General features: G+C 42.4%; 3 protein-coding genes across 11 annotated transcripts; 2 read left to right on the plus strand and 1 right to left on the minus strand.

Moving 5' to 3' along the window:
- Positions 1 to 1031: 1031 nt before the first annotated feature.
- Positions 1032 to 24029, minus strand: LOC135343014 (2-oxoglutarate and iron-dependent oxygenase JMJD4-like). Of its 9 annotated transcripts, XM_064539928.1 has the most exons (10): positions 21354 to 21452; positions 21081 to 21179; positions 18889 to 19067; positions 18279 to 18426; positions 17949 to 18080; positions 17874 to 17900; positions 17452 to 17664; positions 16852 to 16966; positions 1765 to 1821; positions 1032 to 1533 (listed from the first exon to the last, which is right to left on the minus strand). In XM_064539928.1, the coding sequence occupies exons 2-10, from the start codon at positions 21098 to 21100 to the stop codon at positions 1090 to 1092; spliced, it is 1335 nt and encodes a 444-aa protein (XP_064395998.1). In that variant the 5' UTR covers positions 21101 to 21179; positions 21354 to 21452; the 3' UTR covers positions 1032 to 1089. The 9 variants fall into 9 exon arrangements, 6 of the variants coding, with proteins under 6 accessions (XP_064395998.1, XP_064396003.1, XP_064396002.1 ...); XM_064539933.1 differs by lacking the exons at positions 18279 to 18426; positions 18889 to 19067; XM_064539932.1 differs by lacking the exons at positions 18889 to 19067; positions 21354 to 21452 and having other exon boundaries at positions 21081 to 21176.
- On the plus strand, positions 7915 to 10591 carry LOC135343017 (uncharacterized). The gene has a single exon (XM_064539939.1). It carries the CDS (start codon positions 9628 to 9630, stop codon positions 10456 to 10458), a length of 831 nt encoding a protein of 276 aa, XP_064396009.1. The 5' UTR covers positions 7915 to 9627; the 3' UTR covers positions 10459 to 10591.
- LOC135343015 (TNF receptor-associated factor 5-like) lies at positions 15294 to 16794 on the plus strand. The gene is made up of 2 exons (XM_064539936.1): positions 15294 to 15563; positions 15636 to 16794. The coding sequence occupies exons 1-2, from the start codon at positions 15323 to 15325 to the stop codon at positions 16721 to 16723; spliced, it is 1329 nt and encodes a 442-aa protein (XP_064396006.1). The 5' UTR covers positions 15294 to 15322; the 3' UTR covers positions 16724 to 16794.
- Positions 24030 to 25209: the final 1180 nt, after the last annotated feature.

Genomic DNA, 25209 nt, shown 5'->3' on the forward strand with positions numbered 1-25209 from the left:
TATCGGGAGAAATCACCGTCCCTTCAGAGGAGGGAGGGTATGATCTGGCGGTTTATATGAATTTGGCAGACGTGTCGATAGACAGCTTGTCCAACCCTCCACCCTAAAACTACGTCTGAAGCATCGAAGACGGGCCCCCTTCGAAAAGGGATAGAAATTGTGTTGGATCGAGCCGAAGGCCCGCTCTGCAGCACTCTTCTAGCTATTCGGGGACAAGACCCGGAGTTTTTGTTCAGGTTTGCCGACGGTCGCCTATTGTCAAAGACTCGGTTCGTGGCTACAGTCCAGGAGGCCATGACAAAAGCTGGGCTGCAGGCCAAGGATTATGCAGGTCACTCGTTTCGTATAGATGCAGCACCGACAGCCGGGGCACGTGGGATCCGATTCGACCATAAAAATGTTGGGTAGATGGGAGAGTTCAGCGTACCAGTTGTACGTCCGGACACCCAGATCACTTAGTTGCAATATCGGCAGTGTTATGTCCCCCGTGAACGTCACCCCACGAAAGTTTGACATTTGGCAGCTCAGAGTAAAACTCTAGTTGGCCTTTGGGATTTTATTATTTTGATTCGTCACTTATCATTGTTGATAGTTGTGGTTTTCCTATGAGGTTTCGTTTAGGTAAGGTTAGGATATAGAAGTGCTCATCCAAGCGGTAAGACCTCATCAATCAGGTATGTAATAGGCAGCCATGCGCAGGGGGGTCTTGCCGGCGAAAGAGTAAATAATTCCCTTAATTATTAGAGTACCTAACTGGGTTACTGAAGTTGCTAAGGGAATTAGCGAAGGTACTATAGTTGCATACCGGGCTGCCTACAGGGGACCAGCTTCCTCGGCCAAGCTCCGGGCAGGTTAGCAAGCAATCTGAACTGTTAAAGAGAGCAGAAATTCCATCATCCTCGAGACAGACCGCAAAATTAGTCATGATCATTAGATTCAAGGTGAGGTCATTTTTTAGCCGTGGCTATTTTCTGAAATGATAATGCACTGTCCCCAGGGTGGCCGAATTAACAAGAGTCTACGTATATATGTACGTGGAGTTAACTTTTCATGTCAGTGATCAATGCTTTTTAAAGCATGCACACATAATTAAGAGGATAGCATGATTACATTCGGAATGAGACTATAAAGAGTGCACAATTCATAAAGTTTGAACAACACTAGAAAGATTCTATCTTCTCCAATGTTAGGAAATTCCTCACAAAACAACTTTTGAATGTGACAAATTGGCAACAATTCAGTTAATTTCTTCTGAAATTCATCTTTTTCGTATTTTAGTGAAGACATTACCAGGTCCATGCCATCTTCATTTTTAGCAGTCTCAAACTCAGAGGGAGATTCTAGAAAGGTAACAGTTTCCAAGGAATTGGATAACGTCTCTCGAATCAGTGTGTGCAGTGAAAAGAAGCCTTCGTGCAGTTTCGAGGTTGGGGTTAGAATTTCTTTGAGTTGATTTAGTCTTGATAGAGCAACGATAGAAAGCAGCTGCACAAACTCCCAATAGTTCATCCCAGCACTCGCCTTCAGCACAACCTACATGTATTGAGAGCATTACACAACGGCGGTCAGAAATTACACGGGAAAGCCTCAGATCAAATTTGTAAAACCATGCATATAATTGTGATGCATCTGTAACAGCATTGTGTTTTGTTTAAATGCATGTGCTATAATATAGATTTGGCAGTGAAATTGTCTCCAAATCAGAGGTAATTCAATATACAGCACTAAAGGACAATAGTCAGCTCCAGAGCATAATATATATACCTGACACTGCTCCTCCCAGCTGTCCATTAATCGACAGTCCTCCAACTCTCGCTTTACCTGGAGAACATAAAATGGGCAACTTGTATAATTATATAGAACTACTTAATAATTACATCTGTATACAGTGGACTCTCGTTAATCGGGCCACCCTTCGGACAGTGCGGCTTGGCCGGAATAGCGAGGTGGCTATATTTCAGGAAATAGCCGTGGCTTAAAAACGACCTTACCTCAAATCTAATGACAACTTTTTCAGTTCTTGTCTCGAAGATAATGAATAATTCTGCTCTCTATTGAAGTGTAATACAATTTTATCTGCCAAACCACACCCGAAACGGCCGTAATAAACGTACATTGAAAGCCTACTTTGGGGCATGCAGCCAGCACTGGCCAGTATATAGCGAGTGGCCGTACTTAAAGTCGAGTTTTGTGCAGTAAACATATAATTATAGAAACATAATTATAGCTAGCATTCCATGCCAAACTAAATGGCCGGTAGTATCGAGGTGGCCGCACTTCAGAGAGAGCCGGAATAGCGAGAGTCTATAATACAGTACCATGCCTGACTCAGGATAGAGTAATGAGTAATAAGTAGCTGTTAGAATAAAGTTCCCGTACCATTTGCATTGCATGTCACGTGTTATAGTTAGAACATGGGCATGAGTTATAGTGTCCCAAAGCTCGAGGGTGTAGCCCGAGGGATGAGGGACACTATAACCATAGATACCGAATGCACATGTTCTTAGATCCCAAAACCTATTGGCTACTAGAAATGCACTAGCTTAGCAACAGTCAACCTATATATAAACAGCCAACCTAGCAACTGCATCATTTCTTTTGTATCTGAAGTTGGCATCTTTGTGTCTCTATACTAAATCTGTGGTCTCTATTCAAGTCAACCCTGTCAAGTTCCTCCACCTCAGTTTAGCGGCTCGTACTATACTCTCACATTAGCGAAAGGAAGACACTTAAGCAGCAAACAAGCCCAGTAAACGAGCGGCTCCTATACTACTCGATCTAGCTTAAACAAAGCCAAAGATCCCAGAACTTCCATACATCCAGCTCCTCCCCCATGCAGCCTTGCAGCCAAAAAGTACAGCACACTACCCAAGAAACGAGCGGCTCCTACTACTCTCGAACAAAGACAAAAAATACTCAAGAGCTTCTCTTTTCCATTCTAGTTCTGTTATTATGTTACTAGACAAAGCATCTACCTACAATAATATATCTTGTAAATGACAATACAATGTATAATGTTGTAGTTTGTAGCCCAGAGCAATCTATAGTACCGGTACTATAGCTCATAGTTCCCTGCTAATACACTTATGACAAGTAATATATACCCATGCATGTATCAATATCTGCTAGATCTACTGCTAATACCTTATATAGCAGGTATATTGCGAGGATATAAACTTTCACGGTTTTCGCTGATTAAGCAAAAATTTATACCCACAAATAGTATCTCATGCACCAAAAGACCACGAAAATTAAGTATGCGATATCCTTTCTAATAACGCTGTGGCTGCTGCATCGGCGCCGGGATGGAACATCGCTAGCTTGGAGTACCGGTTCCGGGACTATAGATTGTAACGGCACCGAATCCAGACTGAGCTAAACACACACGTGTAAAATAACTAGGGAAACATGGAAGATGCCGTTGGAGATGAATTCCCAAGCCTTGAAGAGCTGGAGAGAGCCTTAGATAGGTATATAAGAAGAAAAACTATGTTGATTTATGGCGTAGAGATAGCCGAACAATTGCTGCGACTCAGAAAAGAGGGCCCTTGAATGCGGAGCTCAAGTATTAGTATTGCTGCATCCATGGTGGCCAATCGTTTAAAGAGGGACTGGGAAGAGAAGCTCATCGTAAGTCAGGTTGTAAAATTTGTATCTAAAATTGTGAAGAATAATGGCGCAAGTCTTGTTACTAAACAATCATGCTTCAGCCATTGTAATTGCATGTTGCTTTCCTATATAGTACGTTTAAACAAGACTGCCCAGCGCACATTTATATGAAGATTAACCCTGCTGGTTCGGCTCTACAAGTGCGAAGTATTAAAACTGAACACAATCACGTAACATCTCACTGACGGTACGAAAATGTTTACGAAATGTTGATGTATACGTGTGATGTGTTTGCGTTATGTGTTTTTCACATGCTATAGTTATTGTATACGCATATAGGAGTTATTCAAGCACTTGCCCATGCAGTAAGCGTAAACTACCAAGTAATGTTCGAGCCAAAGCCAGTAACCTTCTACAAATGAATGCTAACAAAAAGATGGTACAAATGCAGTTGACTGGTAAAGTGATACTCCTTAAAGACCTGGCCAATGTTGTCACTTCAGCAAAGCAAAGTGACACCAGGAATAGTGTTATATAATATATAAGCCCGAGGGATGAGGGACACTATAACCATAGATACCGAATGCACATGTTCTAACTGATTTAGATCCCAAAACCTATTGGCTACTAGAAATGCACTAGCTTATCAACAGTTCAACCTATATAAACAGCCAACCTAGCAACTGCATCATAATTATCTTTTGAAAACTAATATCTAAAGTAGGCATCTCTGTGTCTCTACTAAATCTGTGGTCTCTATTCAAGTCAACCCTGTTCCTCCACCTCAGTTTGATGGACAAAATTACAGTCCTAGCTCCACCAACAAAACGGAAACATCCAGCTCCTCCCCCAGTTTTGCAGCAAACAAGCCCAGCACACTTCCCAAGAAACGAGCGGCTCGTACTACTCTCACAAAGCGAAAGGAAGACACCTAAGCTATAATTTGCAGCAAACAAGCCCAGCAAACGAGCGGCTCCTATACTACTCTTGAACAAAGCGAAAGGAACTTTAGGAAGAAGCCAAAGCTAGAATCCCAGCACTTCCATACATCCAGCTCCTCCCCCATGCAGCCTTGCAGCAAAAAAGCACAGCACACTGCCCCAAAAACGAGCGTCTCCTACTACTCTCGAACAAAGCCAAAAAAAGAAACTAGAGCTTCTATTTCTGCTATTATATTACTAGACAAAGCATCTAGCTACAATAATTTTTATGTTATTACATGTGTATCTTCTTGTAAATCACAATACAATGTACAATGTTGTAGTTTGTAGCCCAGAGCAATCTATAGTACCGGTACTATAGCTCATATAGTTCCCTGCTAAATACACTCAAATGGGATCTAAATAATTATATACGTTAAGTATTATAAGTTAATAATATACGTTAAGTATTAGTGTGGCAAATTTGATGATTTCCCCTAACTTTAAGGAAAGAAGTTGCATGCCCCCCCCCCCCCCCAGCAAATAGAGGCATAAAATTAATGCTGATGCTTCAAATAATGCTCTTTGTGATTTCTTCAGGTGCGTCTGTTAAAGTACGTTGTGATGCTGACAAAAATCTTAAAGGAATATTTTTTCAAGATCAGGCAATGATGGAAGCATATCCAGAACTTGTTGGTATAGACACTACTTACAAGTTAATTACTCAAACTTCGTTTGCCAGTGTATTTAATGCTCTGTGAAGATTCTAATGGTTTGAGTGAAATAATTGCTGTATGCCTATTGGTCCAAGAAGATGTAAAAAGTATGACATGGATGGTCAAGTCCTTCAAGAAACTTAATCCTCAATGGAGAAAAATTCGTATCATAGTGGGTGACAAAGATATGGGTGAGAGGGACGTCCTGAAGCAGTGTATATCAAATGCCAGTGCATGTTCTTATCTGTCTTTTCCACACCTTAAGAAACTTCAGAAGGGAAGTGACATGTGAGAAAATGGGAATAACTTTGGGACAAAGAACTGTATGTTGGATCTATTGCAGAAGCTTTGCTATGCGCATACCGAGGAAGATTACTCTAAACTCTACTCTCAATATCAGAGCTCTGCCCCTAGAGAAGTCGTAACATACTTTAAGGAGAATTAGGTATTGGGAATAAGATCAAGTTGTGGGAATTTTCTAAATAACAGACTGGAGTCCACAAATGGCAAACTATAAAGCAAGTGATATAAAGCGTTGCAGCTCTCTCGAAGAATTTATTGAACCAAACGTGACCACAAAGCTGCTACAATGTATCAAAAGGTCAAGGTGCATCCATTTTCTCTTGACAGTCCACAGAGTGATTACTCCAGATTTCTCACCAGCTACGCCCCTGAGTATGTGCTTAAGCAATTAAGTCAAATTGACAAAGTAAAGGATATCAAGGACGAGAATGGACAATATTCAGTAGAAATATCCGAGGGAGTCCGGGTCGTGACTTTTACATCCTGTGAATGTATTTTTAATCGTTCTATGATTCTTCCCTGTCGTCACATTTTTGCACTTCGGCGAAAAAGTCCAGCAGCCATTGTTTTCCTCAGAACTTTGTGATAAATGATGGACATCACTGTATTACGACGAGACGCAGCGGTTGTTCTCATCATAATTATATAACAAAGCTAACTATTGAAGTCACGACTACCTCGAAATAATATCAAAGAAAACTGAGTCAGAATCAAAAAAGTTAGAAAACTAAAGCAACCATCATAACAGCCCAACTTGCTTCAGTTGCTAGTGAAGTTTCAAATGTGCATTTTAAAAGGCGATTAGGTCTACTTGAAGATCTTTTGGTATGGTGGTAAAGATCAAGCTGCTCTCACAAAGTCAAGCACTGCATGCATGATCCCCCCTCTGCATGAGGCAGATTCGTCATGTCAGTCATCTACAAATACGGCTGGTGCAGTAAGTAGTGCATCAGGCATCAAGGCTCCCCCAGTAATGAAGAGAAAGGACCGACCTAAGGGGCATGAGTTGACAACAATTGGCCTTCCTTCGAAAAAGCTAAAAAGCTAACTACTGGAAAGCCATGCATGCACTTTCAGCAACAGCAAGAGTCACTCAAGGAAAGAACAAGGTACATGTACACACACAAAGTTTCATATACTATTGGATTCCTTGTTAAAAAGCGCTTCTATCTATATCCCAGGCATACTTGTCAACTACATAACTTCCGGGGCCGATCTCAACGCAAATAGACTCTCTCAAATAGACTCTCTCATGGCTGGTTGAAGAAAAGGTTGCAAGGAAAGCTCTTAGAGAGGGAGTACTTATTGATGGAGATCAAGTGGCCAGGAGTGCATGCCAGAGAGTGCCTAACTCAATTGCTGATGAAAATATCGATATTTTCTTGGTGCGAAGACACTTTACTTTATGCTTGGGCCGAGACTTGTTGAAGATGTATTTAAGCAGAAGCTGAAGAAAATGTGCTTGACTTACATCATGTTACCCATGACCTCAATACAGATCTGTCTATTGTGTATTGCTTGCGAGTCGGGTCAGGTGGCATATACGGCACCGGGTGTAATTTTGAAGGGGGAGGGGTTCAGGTTAGCTTAGGGAAAATAACAAAAATTAGGGCGTTTCCACATCTGGTGCCGTATATGCCACCTGATCCTGCGCCACTTCAAGTGTGTATAGGACTTACTAAACCAAAAAAAAAAAAAGTGGTTTTAAATTATATGCACAAGCAAAGCTACAAGTGATTAGCAGTTTATGGTTGCTTTTTTGTGTACTATTGTATACAGTGTATAATTATGCTTCGGTGCGCATGCGCAAGCGAGGTATACGGTAGTGTGTTTGTGTGTGTGTGTAGATTGCTACAGCTGCTCAAGGATGAATCAAGTGCAAGTAAGAGTTTCTATAGGCTTCTAGTCATGTTTACTTGGATTTTAATTCGTGGATTTGTAAAATAATGCTCTCGAGTTATGCTTAGTTTTGCTTACTTTGAATGCCATTGCAGCCTTTCAGAAGAGCACGTAGCCAAACTTGTTTACCGAATGCTGCTACTCTACTTAGTAGTTAGTTCTGCACTAGAACGCTAGCTATTGGTAGCTGCAAGAGTGAGAAGAGAGCTGCAAGGCTCTGCAGACGGCAGCCATTCATTTTAGACTTGAACTTTTGGCATCGATCGTTTTTAACAACAATCATTGTCGATCATTACCAACTCCTTGAGTTTGCTTAAAGCAGCTTTATGTTATGTAGCTTTGGCATCTCCACCGAGGCATCAGCACCTGCGGTATGGGGGGTGATCAGTGCCAAAACCTCCAGTTCTTTTTATTTAGTACTAACATTATTTGCATGGTAAAGTTCTACATACAAATGACACGCTCTCTCTTATTTGCATGTGAAGTTCTACATACAAATGATACTCTCATTTGCATGGTGAAGTTCTACATACAAATGACACGCTCTCTCTTGTTTGCATGGTGATAATCTACATACAAATGATAGTCTCATTTGCATGGTGATAATCTACATACAAATGATACTCTCATTTGCATAGTGAAGTTCTACATACAAATGACACGCTCTCTCTTATTTGCATGGTGATTTTCTACATACAAATGATACTTTTCTTTGCATGGTGAAGTTCTACATATAAATGGTACTCTTATTTGCATGGTGAAGTTCTATACGATGAAAGTTCTACATACAAATGAGAAGTTCTACATACAAATAACGCTGCATGGCAAATGATATAAGCTTTGTTAGTTTTACAATGACACTCTCATAATTATATATTTGCATTGACTTGAAACCACTCCCTTTTTCATCTATAAGGAAGGGCTCGGATGAAAAAGGGAAGGTTGGAATACAATTAGAACAAACCACTATAACTACATAATGTGTGGGTGTTTATTCAGCTTTGATCCCAGACCCCGTCAGAAATGTATTTTATACTCGAGGCTATATAGCAACAGAAACAGTACATGCGTGAGTGGTGGCACGCAAGTTGTTAGGACGTTAACATTGTGGGAGCGTGACATTCTTCACGCATGCCCCTATAGGACAACTGTAAATTTATAGTGAAGGAGGACACAATTAACATTATAGTATAGACGGACATTTTAAGTAACATATCAACTACGCGTTGGACACGCCCGCTCATGTGGCAATCCTTTTTGGTCACATAAGTGGGCGTGTCCAATAACGGAGTTAAAAAAATTACTCTCTCCCCTGAGCCTTTTCTTAGGTGAAAAGGAGTAGTTTCCAGTTTAGCAAATTAACTATGCAAATGCGAGAGTATCATTTGTATGTAGAGCTTCACCATGCAAATGAGAGTATCATTTGTATGTAGAACTTCCCCATGTAAATGAGAGTATCATTTGTATGTAGAACTTCACCATGCAGATGAGAGTATCATTTGTATGTAGAACTTCCCCATGCAAATGAGAGTATCATTTGTATGTAGAACTTCACCATGCAAACAAGAGAGAGCGTGTCATTTGTATGTAGAACTTCACCATGCAAATGAGAGTATCATTTGTATGTAGAACTTCACCATGCAAATAAGAGAGAGCTCGTCATTTGTATGTAGAACTTCACTATGCAAATGATTTTAGTACTAAATAAAAAGAGCTGGAGGTTTTGGCACTGATCACCCCCCATACCTGCGGTGCTTTCATTATTCTTAGTGTTCTAGTCTTTCAGCGAAAGTTCTGTAGTGAACACTTTACTTTATTGTATTAACGATCTTTACCATTATTGATTTCTGTAGTCACCTTTACCAGTTTTCCGTTATTATATCATGTTACGTAATACGCAATAGAATTTAATCACGCAATGCGCTACTACTTTATTCATCTCTTTGTAGTCCTACCGCATTGCCTCTTTTTGTGATTTTTACTATTCTTTTGTTAGCCTCTGTACTTAGACGCACACACCCTGTTTCTGTCTCATCATTCATTTCACTTTATGTTTGTGGACAAGAATTTAGAATGAAATATTATTAGTAACTAAACTACTAAATTGGTGACCTCGACGTGATCCAAATGGTAACTTCTCTCAGCCCAACTCGCCCAAGCTTCTCCCCAGACGTCCCAACATGACACTGGAAGGCGGAGAACCGGCCCTGCCAGAAGCTGCAGCAACCCTCTCTGCAGTCTCCATCAAACTACCCCCCTTCTGGCCGGCAGATCCTGAAGTTTGGTTTGCGCAAGTGGAGGCACAGTTTACCACCAGGCGCATCACCACTCAGAAGACCATGTTTGACCATGTGATCAGCTCACTCAGCCCCGAATTTGCTACTGAAGTCCGTGATCTACTCCTCCGACCTCCCACAGACAACCCCTACAACACACTCAAGGCAGAACTCATCAAGAGGACAGCTGCGTCTGCCCAGAGGAAACTTCAACAGCTCATCAGCGGCGAGGAACTCGGCGACCGAAAGCCTACTCAGCTCCTCCGCAGAATGCAACAGCTACTGGGTGATCAACTGGGTGCTGACGCAGACACCAACGCATTCCTCAAGGAACTGTTCCTGCAAAGACTCCCTGCGAATGTCCGTATGGTAATAGCTTCGGCAGATGTCACCACAGACCTCGCCAAGCTAGCAGACATGGCGGACAAGGTACTTGAAGTTGCTACACACCCGAACACTGTCTCTGCAATACGACACTCGCCAAACATGGATGAGGTGGAAAAACTCAAGGAGGAAGTGACACGCCTAGCTGACCTTGTGGCCTCACTTACCTCAACTCACAGCCGTGGTCGCTCCCGAAGCCACTCTAGACATCGTCGCCCTCGTAGTCCCGCTCCCCTGGACTCTCAACAAGCCCCAGACAAACCCCTCTGCTGGTACCATCACAAGTTTGGAGAGGAAGCACGAAAATGCCAGGAACCATGCAACTGGGGAAACTCTCAGGCCGGACCCTAGTGGCGACAAGTGTCACCGGCCCACCTTATAGTTGCCTATTTTTTGTAAGTGATGCACACACTAATACACGATTTTTAGTTGATACAGGTTCGGAAGTCAGTGTCATTCCCCCAAACCCCACTGACCGACGACGTTCTCCCGATTCCCTCACTCTCATGGCCGTAAACGACACACCCATCCGCACTTATGGGAAACGCTCCCTCACACTCAACCTCGGACTCCGACGCTCACTACCATGGATTTTCATCATCGCTGATGTTCAGAAACCAATCCTCGGTGCTGATTTCCTCAAACATTTTGGTTTGATGGTTGACATGTCCCACAGAAAACTTGTAGACACACACACACACCTCCACATTCAGAGTATCCACTCTGCGCACTCCTCGCTGAGCGCAACACTGTACCCAAAGGACACTACCAACCCCTACCTCACCCTCCTTTCGGATTTCCCCTCACTCACACAGGTTGCTGTCTCCGATGCACCGGTCAAACACAACATTTCCCACCACATTGAGACTACAGGACCACCAACCTCAGCCCGTCCCAGACGTCTCGCCCCAGATCGTCTCCGTGTTGCAAAGAGGGAATTCGAGCACATGCTCCAGCTGGGCATCATCAGACCTTCTTCTAGTGCCTGGGCCTCCCCACTCCACATGGTTCCTAAGAAGACTCCTGGTGACTGGCGCCCCTGTGGTGACTACCGTGCTCTCAACCGTTCAACAGTGCCTGATCGGTATCCTGTCCCCCACATCCATGATTTTTCTTCCTCTCTACAGGGTTCCACTATATTTTCTAAACTGGATCTCGTACGTGCCTACCATCAGATTCCTGTGGCCCCCTCGGATGTACCCAAGACAGCGATTACCACACCCTTCGGACTGTTTGAATTTGTCAAGATGCCATTCGGCCTCAGGAACGCTGCCCAAACATTCCAACGATTTATGGACCAAGTTCTCCGTGGGGTACCAGCCGCCTATGCCTACATAGACGATGTTCTCATTGCCAGCCCCACCCACGATCAACACCTCAAGGACTTGCAAACTGTTTTCGAACGCCTCTCTGCCAACGGTGTGGTTGTCAACCCCAACAAGTGCCTACTTGGTGTGACCAGTCTGGATATCCTTGGACACCACATTGACCAACACGGTATCACCCCTCTCCCAGACAAAGTGCAAGCTGTTCGGGAATTTCCACAACCTCAATCTCAACGCCAACTCCGGCGCTTCATTGGACTTGTGAACTTTTACCATCGTTTTCTACCTCACTGTGCTGACCTTATGCAACCACTTCACTCCCTCATTTCGTCAGCCAAACCCAAAACCCAAACACTCACATGGAACGATTCAGCTCTGGCCTCCTTCAACGCAACCAAGGATGCCCTTGCTAACGCTTCCCTCCTCTCTTACCCTCAACCTGATGCCCCCCACCTATCTCATGACCGACGCATCCGACACTGCTGTTGGCGCAGTTCTACAACAGAACATTAACGGCAAATGGAATCCCATCTCGTTTTTCTCCAGGAAGATGACTCCAGCTGAAACCCGCTACAGTACCTTTGACAGAGAATTACTCGGTGTTTACCTCGCCATCAAACAGTTTCGCCATTTTCTCGAAGGACGTCTCTTCCATGTTCTAACCGACCACAAACCCCTGACGTACGCACTGAACGTGCGATCCGATCGACATTCGCCACGACAAGCACGACACCTCGATTACATCGCTCAGTTCACCTCAACAATCAGGCACGTCAGTGGTACGGACAATGTAGTTGCTGACGCCCTGTCTCGAATTGAAACGAATGCCCTCCTCTCTGGCCAACCCCCTCAGGTGGATTTTGCCGCCATGGCTAAAACACAAGCCACTGACCCACAAATCCGTGCACTCCAATCCTCACCATCCTCAACTCTCGTGGTAGAACCAGTCGCCCTACCGGACTCAACCGACCCTCTCTATTGCGATACTTCCATTGGCACCCAAAGACCCCTGGTTCCGCAACCATGGCGACGAACTGTGTTCAACTCCCTCCATGGTCTCTCTCACCCAGGAATTCGTGCCACTCAGAAACAAATTACTGCTCGATTTGTTTGGCCAGGCATAAACTCAGATGTTCGTCGCTGGACCCGCTCCTGTGTACAGTGTCAACGAGCGAAAATCCAACGACACACAACAGCTCCACTCACACCCTTTCCAACACCTGACAACCGTTTTGATGTCATCCACATTGACTTGGTTGGACCACTCCCGCCATCACATGGATACACATACCTCCTAACCTACGTTGATCGATTTACTCGATGGCCCGAAGCCATTCCTCTCAATTCCATCACCGCAGAAGCTGTGGCAAAGGCATTCCTCAGTGGTTGGATCTCGCGATTTGGGGTACCATCCACCATTGTGACAGACCGCGGACGACAGTTTGAATCTCGATTATGGAGTAACCTCACCTCTCTACTTGGTTCCAAACGCTCTCGAACCACCTCATACCACCCTCAATCCAACGGAATGGTTGAACGTTTTCATCGGCAACTCAAAGCCGCTCTCAAGGCCCAACCTCAACCAACGGCTTGGATGGATACTCTACCTCTCATACTTTTAGGTATTCGGACTGCACTGAAAGAAGACATCTCCGCCACCACAGCTGAGATGGTCTATGGCACCACCCTTTGTCTGCCCGGTGAATTTTTCTCTCCTTCACCAACTAACTCTCTGCCAGACCCCTCCGAATTTATCAACCAGCTCAAAACACACTTTCGGAATCTACAACCAATACCTACCCGTTCCACCAATAGAAACTCTCACATTCCTGACGGACTAGCGTCAGCCACACACGTGTTTGTTCGCCATGATGCTGTTCGGAAACCACTCCAACCACCTTACGACAGACCATTCTGTATTATCAAACGAACTGATAAACATTTCACCATCGATCTTAACGGTCGCCACGATACAGTCTCCATCGACCGCCTCAAACCAGCCCACATCGAATTTTGATCCTCAACTACCCTCACAAACAATACCAATACGACTACATCCACACCAACCGCTAATTTGAACACTTCTTCGTCTCAAACCCCACCACCCACTCTCTCTACTCGTTCTGGACGTCAGGTACATTTTCCGACATACCTTTCTCATTCCGTGTCCTAATGCACTGGGAGGGGAGTGGTGTAGTGAACACTTTACTTTATTGTATTAACGATCTTTACCATTATTGATTTCTGTAGTCACCTTTACCAGTTTTCCGTTATTATATCATGTTACGTAATACGCAATAGAATTTAATCACGCAATGCGCTACTACTTTATTCATCTCTTTGTAGTCCTACCGCATTGCCTCTTTTGTGATTCTTACTATTCTTTTGTTAGCCTCTGTACTTAGACGCACACACCCTGTTTCTGTCTCATCATTCATTTCACTTTATGTTTGTGGACAAGAATTTAGAATGAAATATTATTAGTAACTAAACTACTAAAGTTCATTATTTTATTGACCCTCAAAATAATCATATACCCGCTATAATAATTATACTCCCAAGTAGACTGTATTTTCAATCTGCTAGTGCTCCCATGCAGCGTAGCAAGCAAGTTTAAAGCATGGTGGTCAGGGAAACTGTTAATTCTAGTCTTGGAACATTCACATACAGCGGTGAATTTTACCTAAAAAAAAAGGTCATTACTTATCCTGATCGCTTGCTTGCAACGGCCTTGCTATAGTGACTGGCATCATGCATATACAGTAGACTCTCGCTATTCCGGCTCTCTGAAGTACGGCCACCTCGATATACCGGCCATTTGGCTTGGCACGGAATGCCAGCTATATGTTTACTACATAAAACTCACCCTAAAGTACGGCCACTCGCTATTCCGTTTACCGGCCAGTGCTGTCTGTCCCAAACAAGGTTTTCAATGTAATTTTATACGTATATTACGGCCGGATATGACGTTTTGGGTGTGGTTTAGCAAATAAAATTGAATTACACTTAAATAGAGAACAGAATGATTCATTATCCTACATTATCCTCGAGACAAGAACCGCAAAAGTAGTCATTAGATTCGAGGTAAGGTCGTTTTTAAGCCGCGGCTATTTCCTGAGATGCAGCCACCTCGCTATTCCGGCCAAGCTGCATGGTCCCAAGGGTGACCGGATTAACGAGAGTCTACTGTAGATAGAAGAGGAAGAGGGATTGGTAACGGAAGTACCCTCGTGTAACATCCGCTTTACCCGCGGTTTAATCGAGGCTGTGTCAACAAGCTAAGCTGTGCTGTAGGGCGTGGTCCGGCTAGGACAAGCTAATGGCCTATTTTCTACACACAATGCATAATATACCACAAGCAAATATGCTCAGTCTGTGCAACTCACTCATATTTAAAGGTCTATACCTATTTTAGCAGTTATAACCAGCACGCTTACACGTTTTAGCAATACAAGACTATAAATAGCAGCTGTTCGCCTAAAACTTTACTTGGATGTCCCTTTTTACTGGGTGTGGTCAGTCATTAGCAAGTGCTACACGTGGCTCACAGACTGGGCGTGTTATAAATTGCTGAAAAAGATTATGTCTCAAGAAAACACAACATTCTTATTTTGAGCGAGTTACCCGGCAAAATAGCCTCGTTTATAGGGCGTAACGCAGATAGTTTTCGAGGTTTTACGGCAGATTCAATGTAAAATGATTACATGAACTGCTTCCGTCACCAATCCCTCTTACTCTTCTATTTATGCTGGCAAGCAGTGAGAGGCTGAAACTTAGTGAGGCTGAAGCATGCAGAACGGGCTATAAGATATAATTAACTTCCTTGTTTCTGAGGTTATTATTAGTAGGCCTATAAATAGACTACTATAAATAATATAGTGATTGTCCAAATGGCATCCAGCTCTGGATCTAGAGTTCTTCTGTCTGGTGGCTATGACTGCCAGTTTCTACAAGAGCCTCCTGATGACCTCAAGTGCTTGATATGTCTGTGTGTGGCCAGAGACCCCTTACAGCATGGAGACAAAGGATGTGGGAAAATCTACTGTAGACAGTGTATCACAGAGTATAAAAAGAAGAACAACAAGTGCCCAAACTGTCGTAGACTAATTGTGACTTTCAGAGATGTTCGAAGTAAGAATAGACAAGCTAGCCAGGCTCATAATTTGAACGTTGATTTTTGTCATCACGTACTATCTCATGCAGGTGAAAGAGACATTCAGTCACTGAAGGTGAAGTGCCAGAATAGTGAGTGTCTGTGGGTAGGAGAACTTAGATATCTCGAAGAACACCTCAAGACGTGCGATTACACAAAACTACTTTGCCCAAACAAATGCAAGCAAATAATTAGAAAGCGGTCTATTGAGAATTCAACAATTTGGAAAGTCATTAAAGTATATCGCAAGGATCTTAGAAGGCATCTCAAAACAGAATGCCCACAACGTCAATTTGAGTGTCCTCACTGTCACAAAATTGGGAAATATGAAGATATCACCGGATGGCATACTAGACATTTTTGTCCCAAGGTAAAAATCAGGTGTCCTAATTCTCCAGATTGTGATAAAACTTTTTTGAGGGAAATGAAAAGTGAACATGTTTCTATTTGCCCTTATCAAAAGCTTATATGCAAGTACAAAGAATTTGGTTGTACAATGAAACCATTTCGCAAAGACCTCAAGGATCACGAGAATAACAACAAGCTGCACCTTCGTATCACCATGGATACCCTGCTGGCGGTACAGACACAGTGTAGAAAGTGGACAGAAGAATGCAGTGTATTAAGGGCACCAGACAATTCAACTGCCAAACAAGCTCATCGGATAACATTTAAAATGAACAATTTCAGAAAATGGAAAGAAAAGAGGAAGAAATTTCATAGCCCGTCCTTTCATACTCATCCAGAAGGATATAAAATGATTATCGAAATCAAAGCGTACGGTTTTCTAGAGCGCAAAGGTACACACATCTCAGTATGTACCTACGTAATGAAAGGAGAATACGATGATCAACTCGAGTTCCCTTTCCAAGGTACCTTAAAAATTGAACTACTGAATCAACTGCAGAATAGTAATCATCACCAACAGTCTTACGAAGGTTCTAGATTGGGTGCTGAAAGAGTAACAGATCGCGAAAAGGCTTTTTACCCGTTTAGCAGCGTGGAAGCATTTATACCGCACACTGAGCTTGAGCTCAACACCACCACTAACTGTCAGTACTTACTGAATGACACACTAATTTTTAGAGCTTCTGTTGAAGTGCCTTCTTATAAGCCTTGGTTACAATGCACTGCATAATGTATTGTGCAATTGTTATTTCTGTAGTGTCTTTTTACTGTTATTATGGTACGTATAATAACACTATTGCCAAAGTAACACTCCAGCCTACATGTAGTACAATTATACACATGCATGTACCGACGTACCAATACCAGTTCATTCTGTAGATGTGACCACATGTACCCAATGCCACAAGAGTTAGTCCAGTTGTGATTAATGGAGAGGGTGTCCTCAGTGTTTCTCACTTGGTGATGCCATCCACTGCATGGAGGGATACAGTAGGAATAAAAGTAGAGCAGCATGGACTAATTGCTCCTGTTGATACATGGTAAATAAGAGGAGCGTAAGTAATTGGTTACCAAGGCCAGCCACCAACCAATGAGAAATAAGCTACATAATATCATAATTGTTAAGAAGGGGAACATGCATGGCAACATAATTCATCCAAAAAATATGTTCCTATTATGCTCAAATATGCCAGCTAATAGGGATTATAGGCAAACAGTATACACACAATAGATACACACAATAGCTAGAAGGGAAAGGGAAAAGTTGACATTGACTGACTGCTCGCCTTGGGAAATGATATGATGGAGAGGCTATTGGGATAGAGACACTTCATGTATACTCTAGAGATGGCTCAGATGAGTGCAACTATGCTCAGAAAAAATTGACAGGGATTTAGCAGCATGCAGAGAGTACCACTATTATAATTATATTCCATTGAAGTAATAATTACACCTCACCTTGGAACAAAGATGATCTCCCCTGATCTCTGCACGACTCGTATGGGCCCACAAGATTTGTGTACATTAGGATACAGCTCTTTATTCTCCAGCTCTCTACTGGTAACGTCGAATGGCAGATGACCAAACTTGTCTTTGAGAAGCTCCTCCTCTCCCGGTGGGAAGAGCAGCCACTCTTTGCAACCACACACGTTGGCAGACCAGCTGTATGATCTGTGTGTGTGTGTGAGAGAGAGAGAGAGAGTGTGTGTGTGCAGGGGGGGGTTGTTTGGAGACAACGGTATCCAAGATGCATGTACATGTATATTGAGTTGTACTGTTAGGTCATTAGGTACAGAACGTAATCCTACCACCATACAATCAGGTTAGTGCATGGTAGGCAATTAATCTGTATTGTCACAGACCACATGTTAAATGATTACCTGAACACATCAGCATGAAAAGGAGTCCTGTGAAGATTTAAATTAAATAATTATACATTTTAAGTACTTGCTTACCATGTTCCTTTGGGACCAATGTATACAAATCTGTAATCATCCGAGACATCCAATCTTGCAGACCACACTTCATTCAGCCAGTCACTCTTGAAGAAGTCAGGTACAGTGTACGCCTTGTAGTTGGGAAAATCTCTACAGAATCAGTAATGATTTATTATTTATATCTATGTAAGTACTCCGCGTTAGGAGTTGTCGATATGCATGCACTGTGATGTATTTCATGAGAAAAACTGGACAAATCTGGGTGGAAATTTCTGTGAGAACACCTGATGGAATGGTCATCAAAATCAGCTTAGGGACCCATCCATACATACACATGTGTGACTTTACTTGGTGAAATGCCAGTCCTTGAGATACAGTGTTCCGGATTTTCCCTTTGACCTCCACCAGTGGGCATATTCCTTCAGTGTCATCTCAGTTTTACGGTGAGTAGAGAATTCAACACAAGAGCAATCAGCCACAGGGACTACTACATGTCCTGGGGGGGGGGGGGTGATGTGTACATACTAGATCGCCATGACGAAACAGTATTGAACTGAAAGTGTAGCCCTGGGTCACAAACACCATTTATAGTAAAACGGTATACTTATCTATAAGCAAGTCACCTTCTATGGCCCAAAGTCTCCAGTATAGTTATATTTATAGCCTGCCTGTGCTAGCAAGGTCACAACGAGATCGCCTGATCGCTTGATCTGATCACAATGTTTATCAAGATCAACACCATCCACTCGGCTATTGTTGGGATGACCCGCATATTACCGCGATTTACCTAGGGATTACTGCATTTTTCGCATTTTAAAAGAGGTTGCTATAAAAGACCTCAGCTACGGCTCGTAATTGTAGTATATAACTGAGCTTCTACCAGATCTACCAGGCTTGTTTTCACATTAACTGATCTGCTTCAGAGACTAATATCAGGTCACAAATTGTAGCAATTCACCAAAATGTTCCTCCAAAAAGTCTATGTTAGGTGTGTCGCCGACATTCCTCCATTCTTGCCGTGCCTTCCATCCTCTAGTGAAGGACTCTCCAAACACACAAGGACGGTTGGGAAGCAGATTCTCCTCCAAAAATGTCAGAAAGTTTCCAGAATCTGGAAATCTTGATATCAGGTCAGTTCTGTCCATCATATCATGCATGGAAGGTAAATTAATGATTATAATTATTAAGGTAAAGATGGTTCAAATAAAAACATACTATTGGAAACAATCCTCCTATATCGAATTTTAATACTGTAACAACTAGTGTTCAAGCTGGCGCTGTGCTAATGCCTCTCGCCATGTTTTTGCTTTCGCTCAAAAGTATTAATAATTATGATTTCAAATTGACAAAATAGGTGGTAGCAAATTGAATGAACATTAAACACCGTAACAAATAATACAAATTGAAAATAATGTGATAATAGAGCACATTGCTCGCATGTTTAGGTATGTGTGTGGGTGTGCATGCGTCCATGTGAGTATGCATGTGTGGTACGTGTTTGTTGGTTTGTGTGTGTGTGTGTGTGTGCGTGTGTGAGTGTGTGTGTGTGTGCGTGTGTGAGTGTGTGTATATGTGGTATAATTACATGCATGTGTGCATGGTAAGTAAATGTGTGTACGTGACTATGACATCAGAGAGAAACACTGTGTGTGAAAAAGCTACTGTTCATTGTCGGGATCAATGCTAAGATCAAGCCTTAATCTCTTTGGTGCAGAGTAAGGGCAAGTATGAAAGTTATCTCCGTCTTGGCAATTTTCACAGAGGTAAAATCCAATGATGCCTTCATCAAATTCGAAATCAGGAATATCTGGGGCGTACACATACCAGGGCTTGATACGTGATTCCTTTGGTGTCTTGATATCAACTGTTGACCATCCGGGCACTTTGTTGAAGTCGTCAGCTGCTGGATTGTAGTCACATGCGTACGTTCCGTCGGGTGTTTCGTACATGTAGGGTTGTAACAGTTCTCTAAGCACTAATGACTCCCAGTAATCAGATGATCCGCAATATGAGGAGTGGGAAAAAAAGATATTTTGTTTTGTTTTGTGGCTTACCAGGACCACAAAAAGAATTGATTTCTGCCAGGATCTGGGTTAAAATGGAGTCTCTCACACGTGGTAATGAGCGCATGCGCAGGAATAAGGGGTGTGTCGGCAAGTTACAAGAAATTAAGAATGGCTACTAGCTTCTTTAGCAGCTCTTTCTGACTCTTGTAGCTAACAAAAAGCTAGCGCTTTAGTGCAAGGCTAACTTATATGTTGAATAGAAAGTTTGTGCGAACAGATGGTGCTATAAAAGATTCTGAAGAGACTGCAACATCCTTCAATGTGAGTCACTAGCCATAACTCGAGAAAGAAGCTTTAGTTTGCTAATCCACGAATCAAAATCCAAGAGATCGTGGCTAGAAGCCTATAGAAGCTGTCAGTTTTTGTTGTATTGCAACTGTTGATCAGTTACAGCTGGAATACACACACACACACACAGACAGCTTTACCGTATCCCTCGTGCGGCTACGCCTCGAGGCATAATGATTTACATGTAGAAGTGCATGCATGGACATGCAATCGCACTCAATTCTATTTTAACACCGGCATGGTCCCAGGTGAATACCTATACATACTTCGCTAAGTTGTCTAGTGTATATAGACATGAATCAATAAGTGGGTGTTGACCACAGTACATACAGTAGATAATTACCCTATAATTATGATAATTATGTGGGCAACATAATTATATGCACCCACTGATTGATTCTTCATAACTATTGCAAAACACACTCCAGAACAAAACTTGAGTATAGCCCAGATTCCTGTCGTCCCAATGTGCCGGAAGAGAACCGGTATATAATTATATGCCCATCTATAATTGCACCGACTATGCTCAATTTGCATTGCATAGTCCCGGGAGATGCGTGTGTGCGCTGCATGCATGGATATAATTATAGTAGACATATAACCTTGCTGAATTTAGCAGCTTGTATATGTCCGGCTTAAGCCGCTATAATAGATATACATTGCATAATTATTACAATACTCCTCAAATATATTCAGTCCATGCACTCATATTAATTCAATACACCCAATCATGGAATCAGCAACTATATATATACATACAAACCCTATTATAATTATACCAATGTATGTGACTCACATTAGTCTTGATATGGACATCAGCCTTGGCCTCCAACAATATTCTAACAACTCCACAATAACCTTTGTGAGCAGCCACTATCAATGCAGTTGCTCCATCCTGTACATGATCATGATGGATGCAGATTGAGCAGCAAGTGAACACACATGCACTATCTATAGTACTCACAAAAAGTCACATTAATTTTGATAAATCATGAGAAACCACCATGCATTTAACTATATTTATAGCGTCTGAAATGTGCAGTATATAATACACATAATGTTTACTCACTTTGTTTTGAATATCCACATTGGCTCCAGCATCGATTAGTAAGCCCACACATTTCTGGTGACCATTGAAACTGGCTATCCAAAGAGGACTCTGTCCCGACTGTGTACATTCATGCATTAACAAAAGTATTTGCATTTATTCATTGGCTAAAGAACATAAACGAGTGCATGCCCGAAATAACATGCAATCTACATAAATAATGGGTGCTGCATGATATAATTACACCGTATAATTATATAGCAGGTAATTTTCGTGGTGCAAATTTTCGTATGAACTTCCCAATTACATATTTCGTATTTTAAATATTCGTACAGCTCAGGATAGTGACGTTGACCTATTGCAGTACAATAATTTCATATTTTAATTTCGTATAAATAATTATAATGATGCTCTATATATACAACGAAATATACGAAAATTTCCACCGTACGAATAACCGTATAATAGAGCTATATTATTACATGAACTAATTTACCATGGAATTGCATTGATCGTAACAATTATTATAATAGCGCGCAACAAACAACATAGTCATGTAATTAGTGATGTGTAATTTTTTGCGAATGATTAGTTCGAAAATTAGCTACGTATTACTTTTTCATTCACCGTACTCTTACAACGTTAAATTGCAGTGACGTGAATGCCACAGCTCATTAATTATTATGACCGATTGACATAATTCTACTAACATGGTTTATACATGTAAAAAGAACGAACGATACTGTGAGATCACCTTTGACTGAGTGTGTACGTTAGCCCCAGATTTAGTAAGGGCAAGCACAACCCCATCATGTCCATTGTCACTGGCCCAGTAAATAGCAGTCTTGTTACACTGAAAATCAATTAAAGCATTAACCAACACAGTAGAAAAATTCCACTCACCTCATCTGCCTGATTTGGATCAGCCCCACACTCCAGTAGCTCTTGAACCACACCCACATTACCAGTTTTGCAAGCCTCAAGAAATGACTGGGAAAAGTATATGGTATATGCAATACACTGCTATAGGAACATAATTATGAGCGTTCTCAGCAGCTACACTGAGTACAGATACTCCATGCACTCACCATTGTGGGTCTGGGACACAGCTCTCTGACTGAGCTGATCACTTCCTCAACTGATGGTCTCTGCTCGGGGTGGTCGTGAAGGCAGCGAACAACAAGAGGATAAAGAGCGTGTTTCTCACCCATTTTGTCACTAATGATAGCAGATTTTCGTCGCATGAGCTCGACTTTACCCTCACTAATGTACTTGGCATGGTTTCGATCTTCTCGAGGTATGTTGAAGACATTAGGAAAGTATCCGATAACAGTGTGAACGATGAGATGACCGAATGAGAAGATGTCCAGCTTGGTAGTATAGATAGGGTATTCATCGTAGCACTCGGGAGGCATGTATTTTGGATTTCCAGGAATGTTTGTCAGAAAATGAGTTAAACGCTCCTGTTCAATGAATCTGGACATTCCCAAGTCTCCGATCTTGGCTGTGAGACCCTCAGTGAGCAGGATGTTGGGAGCAGTGAGGTCACGATGGATAAGGGGAGGGGTCAGAGAGTGAAGGTAGCGAAGACCTTTGGATACATCATACAGAATACAAATTCTAGTAGTGAGATTCGTGTCTGGCTTTGTTTCAACGAAATCAGCCAAGTCCGAATAAAGCCTCTCCATTAGGCCACTCCAAGTGATACTCTGGTTTCTGGTCCACCGCCTGCATCAGATTTTATTCTTGGATTTCTATCTCATTATCTCTTTCCTTGGCAATCTGTTGTAGAAATTACAACAATGGGTAAGGAATCGTTATGATGAATTAGATGAAGTTGTATGTGAGCTCCTCCCTGACAAACAAACTGTAGTCTAGGTAACCGCCTTATCAGTCAAGTAGGCTAAAAATCTGTGTCCTTTGATGTAAGCTTTGATGTCTCTTTGTGCATATGTAGTTGTAAAAAAAAAAAAGAAACCTTTGACTAGCTAGGAAGAGTAGCAGCAGTAGGCAGCAGTAGTAGTAGCAGTGCAAGCAGGACTAGACTAGATTAAAAAGTTGGTGGAAAGAATAACTGACCGTTTGGACGTCACCTGGCTGCCAGACTTTCATCTGGACTCTTCCCCCTGAGTAGCTGGCCTTTCTCTAAGCCACAAAACTGAGCAAGAAGCTGAAGAAGCAGCTAGACAGAGACATGTACCTAGCCTTGAGAATTGGGAGGCGTGGCTCAACTAGTTAGCCCAGCCCAGAGGAATTGTTACCGTGGGTACTGAACAACCGTAGAAGTAGGGCTACCCCTGGCTTTACTGAATTAACTAGCTGTGTCTGCTGTCTAGTTGGACCAGATTTAGCTAGATAATGGGGTAGAGAATAGTTGAGCGGTGCTGTGTGTAGCTTGAACTGTACTGGCTGGCAAGAATCTAGTAAGCACCCTATGCACTGATAACTCGTCAGAATGGAGGGTATGTTCTAGGGATCTGGACAGCTGTACATCCAAAGGAGCCAGGGAGTGCCAATCATCTTCTCCCAGTCTCTGACACGCTAAACAAAAGGAGCTAGAACTGGGAGTCCCAGCTAGAATTGCTAGCCGGATCTAGACTAATAGAATGACTTGGAGGCGTGGTGAGGCCGGATCCACACTAATTGATCGACCTAAAGACGCTCCTGTTCCAGATTTCACGAATGGCAAGGAAAGGGTTATTGGATTTCTATCTCATTATTTCTACTACGCATGCGCAGAATGGTCCATGCGGTACAAAATAGTGTGATAATGATATTCATTTGCAAAATAATGAGATTCATAAGGTGAAATTGATAATGACATAATGAGAAAAACCGCCCGCCCGCATGCAATTAGAAAAACTTCAGGACCAGAAACCAGAGTATCACTTGGAGTGGCCTTATCAAACTGATGTCGTTCTTATCACGGCCGTAATGAACGCCAACAAAGCCGACCACATTCGGGTGATCCAAGCCACTCAAAATGCAACACTCCTTGCGAAACTTTGCTACAATGTTCTTCTTCTGTCCATGGGAAGGTTCTTGGAGCAAAATATTATGGAGCTTCTTAGCAATGCAGAGTCTTCCATTCACAGTCACTCTAAAGACATAGCCATAAGCCCCTGAGCCTGCTTTGTTTTCATCCTGATCTAATCCTTCTACCTGAACTACTAGATTGTCGAGCTTCACCTCAGCCATTAAATTTGCAACCATAGATACTGTACACTCCGTGGATGTGAAACACTTCCGCCCACTACCAAAAGTCCTGAAACACTCATTGCAACGGATGACACGGACCCAGTATCCGGAATTCCGTATAGTATACGGAATCTACTGCATGGATACAATAATAACAGTAACTACGTGTGAGTGATTGGATAACTGAAGCTCCCAGTCCAAGTTCTTCCAGTGCTAACTGATTATCTGCGCAGGGAGAGCCAAGAGAGATGTTCATGAATGAAAGTGGAAATGCAGAAATCATATTGGAACCTGATCTAGCTACATGTACACTGCTGACTTAATTTTTGTGATGACATTGTATATATAGCACAGCATGTATGCACACAGAATATTATATAGGCAGGCATCCATGCACGGAGATAGACTTAGTAATAGACAACTAAATGGACAACTAAAACTGATTTAAAGTTGAAGGAGGATTCTTCTTCGTCTTATCGCTACTTGTGCTCGTACACTTGTTTGTTAGTCTTGCATCAGGGAATAATTATGCTCCTTTCCGCTTCCTTTGGTGATAGAGCATTACCTAAATTAAAAAAGTATGTTAGTAATAATAATTTACTCAGGCCGCTGTTGTACGATCATGTATGCATTATCATCATACAGTACATTTGTATGAGTAAACATGTTCACCACAAAA

The sequence above is a fragment of the Halichondria panicea genome, chromosome 10, assembly GCF_963675165.1.
Source record: "Halichondria panicea chromosome 10, odHalPani1.1, whole genome shotgun sequence".
In the NCBI taxonomy this organism is placed as follows: domain Eukaryota; kingdom Metazoa; phylum Porifera; class Demospongiae; order Suberitida; family Halichondriidae; genus Halichondria; species Halichondria panicea.

Bases quoted from the DNA above. Each gene is read 5' to 3' on its own strand.
- LOC135343014 (XM_064539928.1), bottom strand. From the start codon at position 21,100: ATGTCCATATCAAGACTAAT. The intron at 19,068-21,080 runs GTGAGTCACATA...TATGATGGACAG, and splicing joins ATGTCCATATCAAGACTAAT to AACTGACCTGATATCAAGAT. The intron at 16,967-17,451 runs GTGAGGTGTAAT...CCCTCCATGCAG, and splicing joins GAGATCATCTTTGTTCCAAG to TGGATGGCATCACCAAGTGA.
- LOC135343015 (XM_064539936.1), top strand. From the start codon at position 15,323: ATGGCATCCAGCTCTGGATCTAGAGTTCTTCTGTCTGGTGGCTATGAC. The intron at 15,564-15,635 runs GTAAGAATAGAC...TATCTCATGCAG, and splicing joins GACTTTCAGAGATGTTCGAA to GTGAAAGAGACATTCAGTCA.
- LOC135343017 (XM_064539939.1), top strand. From the start codon at position 9,628: ATGACACTGGAAGGCGGAGAACCGGCCCTGCCAGAAGCTGCAGCAACC.